The 17,601-nt window shown below is 53.7% G+C and overlaps 1 protein-coding gene across 4 annotated transcripts in view; it reads right to left on the reverse strand.

The window, feature by feature from the left end:
- Positions 1–210: 210 nt before the first annotated feature.
- Positions 211–17,601, reverse strand: part of VWA5B2 (von Willebrand factor A domain containing 5B2) — a 57,183-nt gene continuing 39,792 nt past the window's right edge. For 3 of the 4 annotated variants that reach the window (XM_050964260.1, XM_050964261.1, XM_050964258.1), the window contains exons 9-22: positions 14,535–14,645; positions 13,890–14,092; positions 12,002–12,116; positions 10,518–10,700; positions 10,071–10,269; positions 9,479–9,768; positions 6,046–6,271; positions 5,501–5,842; positions 5,280–5,417; positions 4,648–4,767; positions 4,089–4,166; positions 3,247–3,316; positions 2,616–2,724; positions 211–1,198 (exon numbers count right to left, since the gene is read on the reverse strand). In XM_050964260.1, coding sequence (XP_050820217.1) covers positions 545–1,198; positions 2,616–2,724; positions 3,247–3,316; positions 4,089–4,166; positions 4,648–4,767; positions 5,280–5,417; positions 5,501–5,842; positions 6,046–6,271; positions 9,479–9,768; positions 10,071–10,269; positions 10,518–10,700; positions 12,002–12,116; positions 13,890–14,092; positions 14,535–14,645 — 2,838 coding nt within the window. In that variant the 3' untranslated portion in view covers positions 211–544. The remainder of the gene's footprint in view (positions 1,199–2,615; positions 2,725–3,246; positions 3,317–4,088; positions 4,167–4,647; positions 4,768–5,279; positions 5,418–5,500; positions 5,843–6,045; positions 6,272–9,478; positions 9,769–10,070; positions 10,270–10,517; positions 10,701–12,001; positions 12,117–13,889; positions 14,093–14,534; positions 14,646–17,601) is intronic. The other variant, XM_050964262.1, reaches the window with a different exon arrangement.

Consider the following 17,601-nt stretch of genomic DNA (forward strand, 5'->3'; position numbering starts at 1 on the left):
CCACACATGGGGATGAGCATCGGCCCCCGGCCCATACTCCAGCCCTGCTCAGTCCCATTGACCCTACACCATGGAATCCTTCGGGAACTTGGTCCCCTAGCAGCCTCGAGTTGCTTTCACAGAGCAAAAGGGCCTTTCGCCTCCTCTGTTTGTTACCCCCATTCTGAAGGTGGGGAAAGGGGACTGCCCCACCCACTGGGGGTCCAGTGTGCTGGGGCCTGGGCCTACATGAGCAGAGAGCGGGGTGGGGGATCACATGCCTCCTCTTCACCCAACGCTGCCTGCACCTCACTTGCTTCCAAAACCCTTCTGCTGCTCGTTGGCTACCCCAGCCCCCAAGCAGGAGGCCGAGTGATCGGTGCCTGGGCCCAGGAGCAGTGCTGATGGTGGGAGGGAGCTGGCTGCTGGAGCAGGTGGGGCCTGGCCATCTCAGAGGGAAGCGCCCCTCAGGGGCAGCTCAGGAGGGGAAGGAGCTGTGGGCACAGCGGGGCTGAACCAAACCTCTTTATTGGCACCACATGGAGCCCGGGCCCTGCCCCTCCCCTCACATGTTGCTGGGGTTGTAGCACAGCATGTTCAGCTTGATGTTCTCGTCCCAGTGGCGTAGCAGCAGGAAGAGGTGACGCGCTGCCCCTTTCAGGGAGCCCACATCCACGCCCTCCGGCAGCTGCTGTGCCCGGAGCCAGGCGTCTGCCTTCGCAGCCAGCAGCTCCCATTCCACAAAGAAGCCGGCGCAGCGGTGCTCGAGCCAGGCCAGCGCCACCGCCGTGGCCCAGCTGGCGCTCTCCAGGTCCCCCTCGTCGGCCTCCAGCCCCACCTCCTGCAGGCTGACGGCTTCGGAGGTGACGGGCGAGTGGTCGCAGGCGTCGGTCTCAGAGCCGCGCCCGCTGTCTGCCTGCGGCCAGATGGCGGTGCTTAGGACCTCAGAGCAGGTGCTGCGCGAATGGGGCGAGCCTGGTTCTGGCACCCCCTCCTGGCTGCCTCTGGCAGGCTCCGTGCCCTGGCCGGCCACTTGCTTTTGGCCGTCAGGGCTGCCCTTGGCAACGAGTGCCCAGGGGGAGGTGCAGGAGCCAGGGCTGAGGCTGGCGCGGTGCGAAGCGTACGGCGAGGTGCGGTGCAGACGGTCCAGCGGGATCTGCACCACTTCGGAGAAGCTTTCCGTCAGCTGGAAGGTGCCCTGGGCCTGCTGCAGCTGCACCTGGGGGAAGGAGAGGGCGTCACAGCGCGCTGGCTGGGGGGAGCATCTCACATTCACCATCTGTCACTCACTGCATGGAGCCTAGGGTGTAGAGAAGGGGTCCTGCACTCACTCCAGAGGCCCAGGGAGTTTGTGGGGGGGGTTGTCTCCTGGCTGCAACTGGGCAGTCTGAGAGGCAGGGCTTGTGCGCCAGGCAGCCCTTTAGCTGATGCTGGCACTGTGCCCGCGTCTTGGGGAAGCAGCAGTGTTGGGGAGCCCCGCACTAGGCCCAGGCTCTTTATGTACGAAGATAAGAACGGCCAGGCTGGGTCAGACCAATGGTCCAGCCAGCCCAGTGTCCTGTGAACAGAACAGGTGCTCGTTGAATCGTGCACTCCCAGCTTCAGGACACCCAGAGCAAGGGTTGCATCCCTACCCATCCTGGCTAATGGCCATTGATGGACCCATCCTCAGTGAACTCATCTCATTCCTTTTTGAACCCCATTATAGTTTTGGCCTCCACAACAGCCCCGGCAACAAGTCCCACAGGCTGACTGTGCATGTTGTGAAGAAATACGTCCTTCTGTGTGTCTGAAACCTGCTGCCTGTTAATTTCATTGGGTAGCCCCTGGTTCCTGTGTTACGTGAGGACGTAAATAACACGTCGTTATTCAGTCTCCAAACCAGTCATGATTTTATAGACCTCAAGTCATATCCCCTCCAAGCTGAGAAGCCCCAGTCTTTTTAATCTCTGCTCATATGAAAGCTGTTCCGAATCCTTAAATCATTTTTGTTGCCCTTCTCTGTACCATTTCCAATGCTAATATCACTCTGCTGAGATGGGGAGACCAGAGCTGCATGCAGGATTCGAGGTGTGGGTGCACTATAGATTTATAGACTGGCACTGTGCTATTTTCAGTTTATTATCTATCCTTTGCCTAATGGTTCCTACCACTGTTAGCTTTTTGAACTGCCACTGCACACTGAGCGGATGTTTTCAGAGCGCTGACAATGCTCAGAGTTCTCTTTCACGAGTGGTAACAGCTAACACCGATCCGTCCCCGTCACACGCTCTGGGTCTGAGCTGGGGTGGAGCAGGTAGGGAAGGCTGTGGCAGCAGCAGTTTCCCTTGTACAGCACTGAGGCCTGTCATGGGGCGTGCACACAGCGTTGACACCATGCTCTGCAGCCTAACCTCTGGCAATACCACGCAGGGGTGGGGGCAGCTCTGCAGGAGCCCTGGCTCCCGTGAGATGGGGGTTGGGATTGGGGCAGATCCTGGCCTTGTCATTACTAGTCTGCTCCATCAGATAGGAGACCCAGGTTTGGTCACAGGTCCTAGGGTGGGATCCATCCCTGGCACTGCTGGGCTGGTAGTGGAGTACCTGAGGGGAGGAGCTGGGCTCAGCAGGGTGGGATGGCAGTGCGGGGTCCTTACCAGTGGGAGGTAGTCATGGATGGCACTGTCCTTGGAGAGCTCGCTTTCTGGGGTCATGCACTGTGGCCGCAGCGCTAGGCCGTGTCCCCTGATCCTGCTGAGACTGAACCTGCCAGGAGAAGGGACCAGTGAGCAGCATGGCCTGGATCCTGCCGGCGTTGGAAGAGCTGTGCTCATCCACTCCTGCTGGGAGGAGGTGGCTGGAGCCTGACATCCCAGGAGACAGGAGGTCCATTGGGAGGGCTATGAGCCCCCAGCCCTGAGTGAACACACACCCAACTCCCCCCCGTGGCACAGCAACCCTGGCCAGGGAGACTCCTCTCCAGCTCCTTCCTGCCGAAGAGGCGAAGAGACGCTGGCCTCTCTCCAGGAGGCTGCTGGGCCCCAGGCCAATGCACGCTGCAGTGCAAGGGGGGCTGGCAACAGCATGGGGAGAGATTAACCCCTGCTGTGCTGCAGGGTCAGGGCTGAAGCATTAGAGGTTTTGGGGGAGGGACCCTCAGTGAAGAAGTGGTGGGGATCTCTCCCTGACAGACTGGGGCCTTTCCTGCTGAATGCAGGGTCCCCTCTGCATGGAAGGGGCCCCATCTAGGCCCGCCCCAACCCCAGAGAGTCAGTCTAGAAAGCCTACCTGGAGCCAGCAAAGTTCTCCATGGATTTCTGGGATCCCACAGAGGTGGCAGAGGGACTGAACACAGGACCTGGCATGGGGAGGGAAGGTCACTCCATAGGGCTGCACTCCCCAGGGCTCCCCTCCTTTCTCCATCCCCACCACAATTGCCTGCTACCACGGGACAGCTCCACAGGGGCCCCCAAAGCGTCCCATCCTGTGGGGGAAAGGCTCAGCCACACTAGGAGGTAACCAGGCAGGTGGAGGGCCCCCAGCCTGTGCCCCACCTGAACATTACTCCATCCCCTGCCAAATGCAACATGGGGCAGGATGGGAAGTTTGACCCCAGCAGGGGCTGCCTTCCCAAACCCAGCGCTCCCCCAGGGTACTGCAGGCAGGTCAGGAGCACGGGGAGGTCATGGCTCCTGCCCAAGGTTCTCCTACGCTCCCGGGAATGGGAGCCACCCTCTCATCAGACCTTTCATCTCCACTAGAGAGCCAGCATCTCTGCACTGGCTGGAGCAGCAAGGCTGGAGAGCAGCCTGTTCCGGCCAGTCCCAGGAGCACAGACAAGGGCCATAACGTAACCACACAGGTTAGGGGAGGGGGCTCGACCCCCTCACGAGAGGTCGCACCCCAACACGGGACTGAGGGTTGGACAGTAAAGCTGATGGGTGCATTACATATCCAAATGGGCTGTGAGATGAGTCACGCTGAGGCTCCAGGCTTCCTGCCACCTCCTGTTTGGCCCCATCTCTCCCTCTCTAAGGTTTTCCTATAGGGCCGAGCAGCGCAATGTCTAACCCTCAAAGCGCCTGCTTTCCCAGCTCCCCCAGCAGCTCTGGGCTGTGCGTGGGACTTACCATCACGGCAGCTTTGCTTTTCCCAGGCGCCAGCAGCAGAGGAGACACTGACGGGAGAAGTGGGTGTCTCGTCTCGCTCTGAAACAGAATCAAGAATTCAGAGACTACGCTGGGTGCTGGGACTTTCCAACTCCCCGCTGCAGCCTGCTGAGGACATGAACCCACAACCTCCCTAGTTCAGACAGGCTCTAGCTCTGGCTTGGTCCCCATTGCAGCAGCAGTGGCCTGAAGTGCTGTCCCTGTCTCCATCTCCATTTGATGCACAGGCTGCGCCCACTCCTGGGATCCCAGCACCTGCACTGGCTTGCACTTGGAAGTGCCAGCTGTGGGCTTCCAGGGAGCACCTCACCCCAGGGCCCTCTCCTAGTTTCCCATCCTGGGTGGCTGAGATCAGTGGCCCCTTGAGCTGACAGCCCTCTGATGTGAGCCTGCCATTGCCCTAGGAGCCTGGACAAGCCTCACTGGTTTGCTTCAGTTCCTCCCTGAGGCAGTGTTGGGGTTTCAGGGGCGTGGGGCAGCGTGCAGGGGGCAGGTTATCAATGCAGGGCTGGGCTGGTACCTGCAGAGATGAAAGCATCATCCAGCTCCTCTGAGTCACGCCGTCGTCCCAGGCCCACTGAGTAACTGCACTGGCGCCGGATCCCAGCCTGGGACCCTCGGGGATGGCTGGAAGGGCCCCCTGGAGGGAATCACACTCACCATCAGCTGGCAGCTGCACCACAGAGCAGGGCTTAGATCTTGCAGAGGGTCCCCAGCCACCCCTGGCCACTGCTGCTTTGAGCCCAAGATGCTCAGGCCCACATCCTCTATGAAGTGCTTAACTCCCGTTGATATTAATACTTCTGAGGATCTGGGTCTCAATTCCTTTAATGCGTCCTCTCACACTAGGCTTTCCCACTCTCTGGGCAGTTCTTTGGAGTCTAATCTAGCTCCGTCCTTGGCATAGCTAGCTGCCCTCCTGAAACATCTCTGCGCCTGGACCCCAGACACACCTGAACACACAGATGTATGCATGAGCACGTGCCGACAGGGAGACAAACGCAGACAGGCCCAGCCACGCGGACAGGCCCATGGATGGAGCCAGGCAGACCCAGACACACGCAGATCCACATGTGCATACAGAGTCCCATGGGTCCCTAGAGGTGAGCTGGGGGACCCGGAGGGAACTCAGTGCCATTCTGGGAGCCATACCTGCACTGCGAACCTCAAGGGCCCTGGGCAGGGCCTCCTGGGTGGAGGAGTCCACAGGCACCAAGCAGGTGTAGATGGAGGGTGTGTTGCAAGCCTTGCTGGACTGAATGGCCTTCAGGCGGAGCCTCCGGGAAAAACCTGAGAGTGAGTCACAGGGTCAGGCTGGGCGGGGAGGGGGAGCCAACAGGATGTGGGGGGCATGCAGGTAAGTGCGTACTCACTGTGCTCCAGCTCAGCTTCCCTCTGTGCCACATTCTCGTGGTCCCGGATGATGGAGCTGGCAGTCAGATGGTGCAGCAGTTTGTCCCAGCCCTTACACAACTCTTGTGGCAGCTCATCTTTGCCCTCCCTGGCCCTGGCTTGGAGCAGAGACTCCAGGGTGACTGTCACTTCCCAGGAGACAGGCTTCCCGGCACTGAGTGCATGGATCACCACCTGACATCGCAGGGGCAGACAGGCACCTCCCTCACACTCACCGCGCTCAGCTGTTGGCGACGCGCTGAAGAGATATGGGGGCTCCACCAACATGTCCCAGTCCAGATGGGATGGCGAGAGCAAGTTACCTAGGAGACAGCAAGTGTGAGGTCCAGGGGCAGAGAGGGAGACAGCCCCCCTGGGCTTGTACAGGGCACAGCAGTCCCTTGCTCCACCCTGGGGACGGGACTGCCCTGAGCCCCCTGCACCCTCCTGAGGGGGCTGCCCTGAGGCCCAAGCTAATTTGGGCTCCAGCTCCCCAGCGCCTCCCTCCTGCTGTAACAACACTCACTGGAATCTGCCAGGCTCCTTCGCAGCCTCTGCAGCTCTGGCCCAATCTCATCCAGTTTCCCTTCCAGGGACTGGTTCCGCTTCTGGGACACCTTCTCCAGGGCCCTGCGCAGCCGATGGGCATCCAGCTCACCGTGCGGGGACGAAAAGCTGCGTCCAGATAAGGCAGCTCGTGCTAGTGCCTTCTTCCGCCGCGCCAGCTCCTCGGAGCTCAGTACCACGCACGCCTGAGCAGGAGAGATTCAGGGGTCAGTCTGGGAAGTCGGGGCCCTGCTTTGGGTGGGTTTGCAGATGAGACCCCTGGGGCTTACTGCAGGGGATCAGCTGGCTCATCTCTCCACACAGGCCTAGCGCTGAGCCCACCCATCTCTCTGCAAGGACTCAAGACCTGACAGGTAAAGTGCTGGCTTCCTGACAGGGAAAGCTGCCCCCAAGGCTGGGGCAGTTGCAGTCCAGCCAAACCAGTGGAGCTCAGAGAGGGCTTTGAGGCAGCCCAGTAGCTGGCATAGTCTGAAGTGCTCCCTTCCTCCCTCCCTTGGGTTCCCTGGAGTCGGACATGCTCTGGCTGCTGGCAATGGTGGTGTCACAGCAGTGTCCAGGCTGGAGCTAGACTCTGTGTACAAACTGAAACATGAGATTTTCAGGGCAGGTGCCCGTAACTCGTTTTAGAGCTGCCGTCCAAATATTCATTTCACCCTGGCTGTGCTCTGCCCCTCTCTGTATCAGCCATTTGACTAGAATATAAATACATCTATCAATGAGAAAGATTGACTATTCCCTGTTATTTTGGGGGTGGTAGCTAAGCAAAGACTGCTGCATTCCCAAATTGTTAGATAAAGCTGATGAGGAATTGTCAGTTTATTTGATATTAATCTGATGAGATTAATTTGATGATTTGATACTAACCCCTTTTACTGTTGTGTGATTTGGTTAACATTAAACCACGAGTATATTTCCAGTGAGGTTTTTTGGTTTTTTTTGTTAGTTTCGTTACTAAATAATACAAAACTCTGAAAACCAGACACTTTTCTCCCAAATGTCAGAGCCCAGAACTGTAGGACCCTGGGAAAGAAACCAGAGATAACTCAATAAGCCACCTAGTGGTGACCCATATGACCTGCCTCCTGTAGTCCTCACACTGAGGCTTCCCTGGATGGGCCCTTTTAGAAAGAAATATTAAATCTGTTGTATGGATTAAGATGTTGATTCCCTTTAAAATCTTGGGGTTTGTAAAGTTCTGTCTTTGCTCCAGAGAGCTGGTGGCCAGGAAAGCAGAAACAAGGTTTTAGGGGGAAAACAGAAGTGACAGCCAAGGACTGTTGTGAAACTCTGCTTGCTTAGCAGAGCAGAACTACCCCTGTGCAGTTAGCAGGGAGCATTTATGTAAGCTGGAGATAGCGTTTAATATTCACATTGGCTGGGCTGTAGGGGGGATGGTTCTGAAATATGGATTATATTTTCTTTCCTATTCTGCTTTTGAATGATCTAGAGGATTTAGTGGACAAGTCCCTAGTGTAACTGGCAGATCGGTATTTTAAGGGCTCATATATTTTGTTTCAGAGTCACCTTCTCAAATGAAAATAGATTTGAATAGTGTTAGAATTTAAAACTGTCATGTACGTATTTCTCATTTCATCTCAGAAAAGCAATCACGGAGAGCCACCAAGAGTCTGCCTCAAGGAGAAGATGTTGCTATCTTGCCTGTTATCAGGAAGAGGTCATCATCCCATGGATTCAACAAAAAATTGCTTGAAGTCCACTTGAAGATGCTGGAGACTGTAACCCAGTGTTTTGACCCTTTCTCCAAAAGAAACCAAAGTACATCGCACACATCCAACACATGAACCAAAATCAATGCCTTAAATTTGACCCTAATGGTTTGTTTATTGTTTGTTTATTTTTATTATTTTTATTAGCTGTCTTTTAGGGCTGGTCTACACTACGGGGGAAAATCGATCTCAGACACGCAACTTCAGCTACGTGAATAACATAGCTGAAGTCGAAGTATCTAACATCGAATTACTCACCGTCCTCACGGCGCGGGATCAATGTCCGCAGCTCCCCATTTCGACTCCACAACTCCGTTCGGGTTGGTGGAGTTCCGGAATCGATATAAGCGCGTTTGGGGATCGATATAGATGAGACGCAATATATCGATCCCGGAGCAATCAATTTTAACCCGCCAATACGGCGGGTAGTGAAGACATAGCCTTAATCATGAATGAGCCAGTACGTCATGGAAGGTGTGAGGATGTAGTTGTGTTTCACAGAAGAAATTAACTAGATGGATTTAATTTGACAAAGCAGGAGATCTGGGGATCTGTTTAGACTCTGAAAGCCAGAGCTCAGGCAGGGATTGAGAGGATGACAGCGGTGACAGTTAAAGGCAAAGAATTATAAACTATGGTGATGCACATGTAGGCTTTCCCATGGCTTGTGTATTTAAGATAATGTTTTGCAAGACCAGCCCTAGAGCCCCGTATGAGGTAACAGGGACCTTTTGCACTGCTCTGAGTGGACCCAGCCCTCAAGCAGTATCATCTTGAGATGACGCCTGCCACATTAAAGCATGGAATGTGATACAGAGGTCAGCAGCCATCAGCCAAACTGAGGCAGTGATACCCATCAACATTCAGTACTAGGTCCCACAGCTGGCAGGAGACAATCGATTTGGGGAGATAGCCATATGTGTTGAGGACAGGAGAGATTCACTTGGGATGGAGACTTTACTTTAATTTTGTTTCATGTTAAATTAAGACTAATTTTAAGTGATTTTAATTGTATTGGTGTTTTTAATTAATTAAATACATTTTGAATTCTACCTGGCTGGGAAATTGTGCCCATTGGATGTTCTTTCTCCAGCTGTCAGGGCCTAGAACAGCGAGAACCCGGGGGGCAGACAACAGACTTAGCTCAATACATGATCTAGCAGTGGTCTATAGAACCCATCCTGACAATCGTCACACCACACTCGTGTTACATGTTACTCTGCTTTCTGGCAATCGGGCTGACTGGGGAGTATCACTGCCCTGTATCCATCCCCGGCTAACCCTGGAGGAGCACTTACCTGTGTCATTCACCAATCAGCAAATCGTTCCTCCAGCCCCATTTCCTACCCCTGGGCAGCACTAATATGACCCAGGCATTCAAAGCTGCCCAATCCCTAACCAGCCCAGCCCTTCTAGGGGATCTCTCTAAGGCCTGCCTGCACTCCAGGGAACACAGGGTCCAACATGGAGGAACCGGGGGACTGCCTCGGTCACCATGATAGAGGATTCTGTCTCCAGTGGGAACTGAGCAGGAGATTTAGAAGAAATTCACACCCATTTGTGGGCAGGGGCAGGTACATGAGGTAAGAGGAGATGGACCACCCCAGCCTACTCTACTCATGGCAGTCCCAGCCATGGCCAGCCAGGGGCTCGGCCACACCTCACCTTGGTGGCAGCAGTCAGCCCGGCCTGCGGGAGTGGAGCAGATTTGGTGGAGGAGTCGCACAGAGAAACGCTCTTCTGTCCCTGCTGAGAGTTGGCTTCAAGGGTGCAGGCCAGTGAGCCACTCTCAGGAGCTATGTCCCTGGAGCCAGTGGACTCGCTGCTGGTGGAGCCGTGGGAGAGTAGGCCCTGGCTCCGGTCGGTGCTGACGGAGCAGTGAGTGAGGACATACTGCTCCTGGATGTAGGAGGACTGGTAAATCCTCTTCCAGATGTCAGAAACAGGATCCACACCTGCCAAGGAGAGACACAAAGAGCAACCCTATTCTACTGGGGAAAGAGATGCTCCCCATCGCCCCAGCCCTCTGACCTTGCCTGGCAGGGACTCATCCTTTGGCCAGCTGTCTCCAGACAAGAGGGATGGGTGCTGCAAAGCCTCGAAGGCTGAGAGCAGGCAGTAAGAGACCAGACGGGTCAGGGGTCAGCATCCTGCCTCTGCAGCTCCTCTGTGGATGAACATCTATCTCACCGGCGAAGTTCCCCAGGTGCAGCCAGCCCCACTCCCACACAAAGTGCTCACTCGCTGCTCCACTCACTCTTCTCGGACTCCTCGACGCCCCCAGTGGAAAACTCCAGGGAAATCTCACGGGAAATCTCCTGCAGGGCTTGACTGATGTCCTGGCTCTCCTCAGCTGGGTACGGGTGAGCCACATCTGGGCTAAATGCCTCATCCTGGGACTGGAATGCTGACCCCACAGAGCCCCGTGAAAGGCTTCTACACACCCGTTCTCTACCCTGGGAAAACAAGAGGACAAGGTAGTTGCCACAGCCACAGAGAGAGGCCCTCCTGTTGGCATCAGATCATGAGAGGGGAAGAAATACACCAGCATGTGAGTTTCCTTGCCACAGGGCCCAGCCATCCAGGGCTCCAGCAGCAACCTTCTTCACCACAGCACCTGAGACTTTGCAGCTATTGTCCAATCCCCACGGGTGAGCACGGCCCGGTGGAAAAGCCCCACCCCCACTACACAGAGGGTTCTTACTGTCTTCTTGTCCCGGAAGCTGGCGATGTTGTAGAGGGTGCAATAGCTGATCAGTCGGTCTCCTGGGTACAAGGCTGCGATTTCATTGGGTGACAGCAGAGCCTCCATGGTGTCAGGCACATACCAGTCTATGGTGATGTCACTCACGGCAGGCTCAATTGCCTTTTTCAGAGACTTTATCAGCTGAGGAGAGGCAAAAACCAGACCCATCAGCCCTCAGAGGCTCACAGCCTCCCCATCTATATGTTCCATTGCCACACGCACTCTGGGGGCTCCAACCCTTTGAATTACCAGCCAGCTGTTGGCCCCGAGAAGCAGATGACTGACACTGGGCGCTGAGCCACCCAAAGCACAGAGCACAGACTGGGCCTCCCAGCACTGCAAGTGGCTCTGGGTCACAGGATGGCACAGAAACACTGACAGCAGGACCTGAGCTAGAGTAGGGGATGCGGGTAGATCTGGGGCTACAGGGGCCCTGTTAAATGCTGGTGGCCAATGCCTTGCTGAACACTGGCACAGAGCTGGCTCGGTGGGTCCTAGGGAAGTGAGTACACAAGCAAAGCCTGATCTGGGCACTGAAACATCTTTCAAAGTCATTCAGGGGGGAGGCACCTTAATTCTTCTCCCCCTACACTTACCCTCTCAGTAAGTTCCCTCCCACTGGCGGGAGATAGATGCAGCTCTCTCCAGAGCCCAGGATACCACTCTGAGCATCAGCCTAGGTACCCAGGGGCCTCAAGAGCAAACACGAGGCCCTTCACCACCAAGGCCTAAGTGACAAAGAGCGGGGGAACGGTGGGAGGGACAGGTGGGACTCGGGAGAGCTGGGTTTGACTTTTGGCTCTGCCACTCATTCTGTGTGATCTTGGGCAAGTCATCCAGGCCCAGATCCTCAAATCCTCGGAGCCTTGATTTCCATGGAAGCTAGGAGCCTAAACTCCTTTGAGGATCTGGGCCCTAATAGCTCTCCCATCCATATCATGAGTATACCACTACTTCCTTTGTCTGTTCAGGTTGTAAGCTGTTTGGGGCAGCGACCATCTCTCAGTATGTGTTTGCAGTTGATTAACATAGCATCTTGGCCACTGGCCATTGCACATCACTATGTGTCTGAGCAGTGCCCAGCACAGCGGAACCCATCACAGCCAGGGCCACGTAGATGGGCATTCCCAGCAGGCGTGAAGCATAGCCATGCTGCCAGATCAAAGTGGCATGCTCTGTGTTGGAGACCCATGGTCCCTGCCATGAGCCACACAGCACATGCCACAAGCTGTGTGACATGCCAAGCCTCCTGGTCTGTCTGCAGGCTGCACCTGTGGGTGCCCTCTATAGGCTGCCCTCTGCAACAGAAAGAGGGCAGCTGAGGCCAGTGTGGTTCTATGCCCATTCGGTACGAGCTTTAGGCATCCTTGGTTAATAGAGACCTCACTGCTCTCACCCCCACAACTGTGTCCAAAATACTGGTGCAGAGGGAGGACACTTACCTTGGGCTGCAGCCTCTCCTCAGGGCTCAGGAACTCAGCCCGACCTTTGCTTACCTTGGCCAGGCCTCTCAGGAGCCTCCGGCAGGCTCCAGAGCCCAGGCCAAAGCTGAAACACCTGCAGGAATAAGCAGAACTGCTTAAAAGCAACCCTGGGCCCTGCTCTGAGACCCACCAGCTTAGATGGGAATGGCTCCAGCCTGAAAGGAGGAGGCACTGAGCCACCCCACTCAGGCTGGGATATTTGTAGGTTTTCTGGGACCAGGTCTGCACTGGGGTCTTTGGCAGAGAAGGCTCCGAGACCCCTCACTTGGGGTTTGAGGTTAGAGATGGTCGGAAATGTTCCATTGAAAGTTTTTTGAAAATGCCACTGTTGTCAAAATCAAAACATTTAGAAATACAAGGTTAGCAGTGCTGGCTTAGCCGTCTTGGTCTCGGGATGACAGGATAAGGCGGGTGAGGTAATACCGTTGTAGAAACATGCCAATTTAAAACAAAAACTCAAAACAAAGAACATCTTCAATTTTCATTTTGAAAATTCAAAATTTGGGGGCTTTATTTTTAATTTTAATTTATATATTTGTATTATACTTTATATTATTTCATGACATGTCCATAGCAATAATGCACAATAGGCACCTCTGCTATAGACCTGCCATACTACAACATAATAAAGTAGTTATAATATTTTCTTATTGTTTTATTTTATGTTTCAAATCATTAGAGGGCAGCTGCTACTTAGTACTGATTGAAACATCGCATCTTCTTTTCTAGATCTGAGTCTCTTGTTTGTGCTTTAATTAAACAGTCTGGCATGCTGACATTTGAAGTAATGTAAAAATAATAAAAACGACATGAAGATTACAATTAAAAATCAAGGTAACATTTCAAACATGCAAACAAAAATTTGAAATTCTGGAATAAACATTCTCCAGATCCAAAAGTTTTTCAGAAATTCTGTTTCGTGAGAAATTCATGAGAACAAAACCAAATTTCAAAATGTCAAAATTTTCTATGAAATGGGAAATCTGAGTTTGGACTGCTCTATCTGAGGTGTGTGTGGTGGGGGCCTGGAGTTATTCTCTCAGGAGTTAACTTTGATATAACCATGGCCAGGGTCATCCCTAGGGGGGTGTGGGCCTGCGACAATCCCCCCTCTGCCCCAGGCCCTGCCCCCACTCCACCCCTTCCCCCAAGCTCCCACCCCACCTCTTCCTACCTCTGCCCCGCCTCTTTCCAGCTTCCGCCTCCTCCCCAGAGTGACACTGGGAGACAGTGGGGAGGGCTGGGGTCGCTGCTGCCACTTCTCGTCGGTAAGTGTGGGCCCGACCCCCGTTGCCGATGCCAGGCCTCTCACTAACCCCGCAGGCCAGCCTGCCCCCCCTCCCCCCGCTCAATCCCACCCCTCCGAGCCAGCCTACTGCCCCCTGCATGACACGCTCACAGAGCTGTCCCTAGGGTATGGCAATTCGGGGCAGCCACTGCGGGGCCCCCAAAAAGCGGGCTCCAGGGCGGCCACCCCGATTTGCCATACCCTAGGGATGGCTCTGACCAGGGCTTAAATTCCAGTAAATATTTTCAAACCCACAGGGCTGAAGCTCCAAGCCATATTGCACCATGTGGGGCTTCAGCCCTGAGCGTCCCCCCCCAGCTTAAGCTCAGAGCCCGGGCCGGGAGGAGGAGGATTGTGAGGGGCTCAGGGAAATACGCTATGAGAATTTAAGCCCTGGGTATAACAGTATTAATGCAGCGCCCTCTGCTCCCCTCTTGCACCAGGGGCTGCCAGCTAGTTCCCCATCCCCTCAGCCCTCCTCCCCGCAGTAGAAAGATTCTTGCCCTGTCCCTCCCCTGGGTTCGTTTCCCTCCCTCTACACACACACACACTCGGTACCTGACGGTGCTGGCCTGCCTCCGAATCAGCTCAATGATCTTGCCTGCATTGCTGACATTGGCATCCGTGAAGATGAAGAGCTGGCGCGGGTAACCACGGTGAAGAGGCTGCCCCAGGATCCAGGTCAGAGCAGACAGGAGGTTGGTCCCATGCATATCGGCTCGGAGCTTCTGTATGTGCTCACAGGCCAGCCTGAGGTTCTCCTGCTGACACAAACAGTGTGGATTAAAGAGGTACTCCAAGCCCACAGAATCACCCCCAAATTCTCACTCTTCTCCCCTCTTGTCTACGATCCCACTACACTACGGTCATGTTGAAGCAAGGAACCCGATGCCGAGCACCGATCTGTTGGCCAGCACTGCTCACACCATGGGAGCGGCTAACTTTCAATCACAGGAGCCAGAGAAAAAGACTTAGGTGTTTAACAAGCTCATGACAAGAGTGTACCAAGCAGCCATGGCCCATGAAGAGCCAGGGATGTGGACCAGGGGGCCTTGATTATTGGAGGGGCTGGTCATCGGGTGTCAATGTGAGGTAGGGAAGTGTAGTGAAGGCTTCAGACCTGGTGCATGGGGGCCTCCTAAGCCAGGTTGTGATGGCATCTGGGTCTCAAGGGCCAGGACTCCTCACATGCACCACACTCACATTGCTGCAGGGCTTGCTTGCTGGGAAGAGGGGTTTGATGTGGGAGCCGAATCCAGCAATGTTCAGCAAGGTGCCTGAAGGGAGGCTCTTCATTGCCACCAGCAAGGCCTCCTGGGAAGAAATGAAATATAACACGTAGGGCAGGTGAGGCCGGTGATGATGGGGAGGGCGGACAGCGAGGCTGATCCGCTGTAAGTGGGATACACCCTGTCCATCAATATGCACCACTCCCTACCAAAGAGATCTACCAGCCTGGGGAACCATCTTCCAGGGGAAGGGCTGAGCGCCCCACTGCTGGGAACGTTCGGAACTGGACTGGACAAAGCCTTGGTGCATGGGCTAGAGAGAAGACTCCTGCATCCCTCTGTGGGTCCATTCAATTTCTGACACTTCTCACCAAGTATGGCCTCTGGGACCCCTCCCTCTGTGGCACAAGGCTAGAACACCTCTCTGCGGAGTCACTTCCCAGCACTGGCACTCACTGGGCAACTGAGCCAAGTCACTTCCCTCCTCTCAGTCTCAGATGCCCCCCTGGCCTCTCTGGGTCAGTTGAAAACGGACGCTCCACGCACAAGGGCCAGCGCGGAAGAGGTGTGGAGACTGTTGGGGGAGAAGCAGACAAACGCGAGGCTGAGGCTGGACTCACTGGGGGGAAGGAGGCCAGAGACAATGGGACAAGGGAGAGCACCAGGAAGAAGCTGAGCTGCGAGGGGCCTGGAAAGGGAGGACAAGAAGCTTGGATTTGATGCAGTGGAGAAGGGGAGCCACTGGAAGGCTGTGGGGGTGTGCTGGGGTCAGAGGTCAGGCAATGACGATGAGCCTAGGCTTTGGAATGGGCTAGAGGGGGACGACGTGGGTGTATTTCTGGTTAAAGCCTACAGAGCATGTCCTCAGCTGCTTAAGTGCCCTCCACAGGCTACTTCAGCCATTGAGTTACTGCGGAGCTATGGACTGAGGGAGCCAATCTGCCCCTATATATTTACCCACACGTTCGATACGGGCCAAGGATTCCAGGATGTCTTGGACAAGGCCATCACATCCTGTTCCTGTTTCAGTCCCTCTCCCCAGACGGGAGAGCTGCATTTTCCCATGATGAATCTCAGTTTATTTGCAGCCCATTGTTCTAGTCTCTTTAGGTTTCTTTGTATCATCTTCCTGCCCTCACTGCTGCTTGTATCACCTCTTCAGTCAGTCTCATCTGTGAACTTCATTAACATGCTTTCAGATCATTACATGAAAATTATAATAAGAATTAATTAGCTCATGTTTACATCGCACCTTAAATATGTGAAACACTATGTAAACGCTAAGTACCACTATTAGAGAGACAAGGCGGGGGAGGTAATATCTTTTATTGGACCAACTTCTGTTGTGAGAGCTCTGTGTAAGCTCAAAAGTGTCTCCCTCTCACCAACAGAAATTGTCCAATAAAAGGTATTACCTCACCCACCTGTCTCTCAAATATCCTGGGACCAAGGGCTGCAACACTGCTGCATACAAGTATCACTATTAACAAGTGAACTCAGACACGTCCTGATAACAATCCCTACAGTCCCCACTAGAAACCTCCTCACAGCTCTACCTGCTGCCATTTCTCAGGACCCTTTGTTCAGTCCTTCAGTCAGTTTCCAGTCAGGTTCCAGTGCTTCTATCCGAATCAATCAGAATTAATGTTTCAAGCACGATTTCATGAGGCACAATCAAGTGTTTTCTTTCCTGATGTCTCTCTCGAACTGCCATGTTCCTTTCATTCACTACTTCTACTGTTCTCTTAGAAAGAGCAATCAGATTTGCTTGATATGATTTATTCTGCACAGCCACTTATTGGTCATGATTTTCTTACTCTATAAACAGTGTTCTCAGAGTACCTGTCCCATTATTCTAGCAGGGATAGAAGTTAGACCAGGGGTAGGCAACCTATGGCATGCGTGCCGAAGGCGGCACGCAAGCTGATTTTCAGTGGCACTCACACTGCCCGGGTCCCGGCCACCGGTCTGGGGGGGTTCTGCATTTTAATTTAATTTTAAATGAAGCTTCTTAAACATTTTTAAAACCTTATTTACTTTACATACAACAACAGTTTAGTTATATATTATAGACTTATAGAAAGAGACCTTCTAAAAACGTTAAAATGTATTACTGGCGCGCAAAACCTTAAATTAGAGTGAACAAATGAAGACTCGGCACAGCACTTCTGAAAGGTTGCTGACCCCTGAGTTAGACATACAGGACAATAATTGCAAGGATCATTCTCTTGCATTTTTTAAAGACTGGTATTTTTTCTCTAGTCCTCTCATATCTTTCCAGTTCTCCAAGACTTTATAGAAACAGTCCAGTGATCAAATGGATTTATCAGTTTATTCCCCTCATAGCCTGGGGTCAGGGCCATCCAGACTGGCTAATATATATGGTCAGATTTTCCAAGTATTCCCTCACCTGGTTTTATCAACGGATCTTTACTATTCCCTATGCAGCAAATCCAGCCTGAATGGTTGGGCTGTGGAGATGTGTTGGAAAGGTGTGAAGGAGTATTTCCTTAGGCTGCAGAGCAGCTGTGGAGTCATTCTGCAAAGACCTTTCAGTTCAGTTGCTGCAGTAGCCTATGCAAGGCATTTACACAGCCTCATCCCCACAGGAAGGAAGGAGATGAGAGGATCCACACAGCAGCAGATCCACTGGTCCCACCTCTGGCTCATCCACATCTCCCTCCCCACTCCTCTGCTGTGCAGAGGAGTTCACTCGCCTACTGCAGGTCCTCTGCCCCTACACCTGTTCATACTGTAAAGTCATACTGGTCTCATGGCCCAGGGGCTCTCGGAGGAGGGAGATGGATTTGGCCCTGAGTGTCCCAAACCTCTTTGCTTTATTAACTTAAGACAATTTTTTTTGAGCAGCTCAGAACCTTAAACATCTGAGTCAGCACTAGCTCATTCTCTAATGTCTCTATCCTACACTTCCCCCAACTGTTTCTTTAAAAACCATTCTTGTTAACAGCCTCAATCTGCCTTGTCTTTTCCCTACAGCATGGACTGACCCTGCATGTTGTTCAGTTACCTCCTCCCTTCTT

Source organism: Gopherus flavomarginatus, chromosome 8 (assembly GCF_025201925.1).
Source record: "Gopherus flavomarginatus isolate rGopFla2 chromosome 8, rGopFla2.mat.asm, whole genome shotgun sequence".
In the NCBI taxonomy this organism is placed as follows: domain Eukaryota; kingdom Metazoa; phylum Chordata; order Testudines; family Testudinidae; genus Gopherus; species Gopherus flavomarginatus.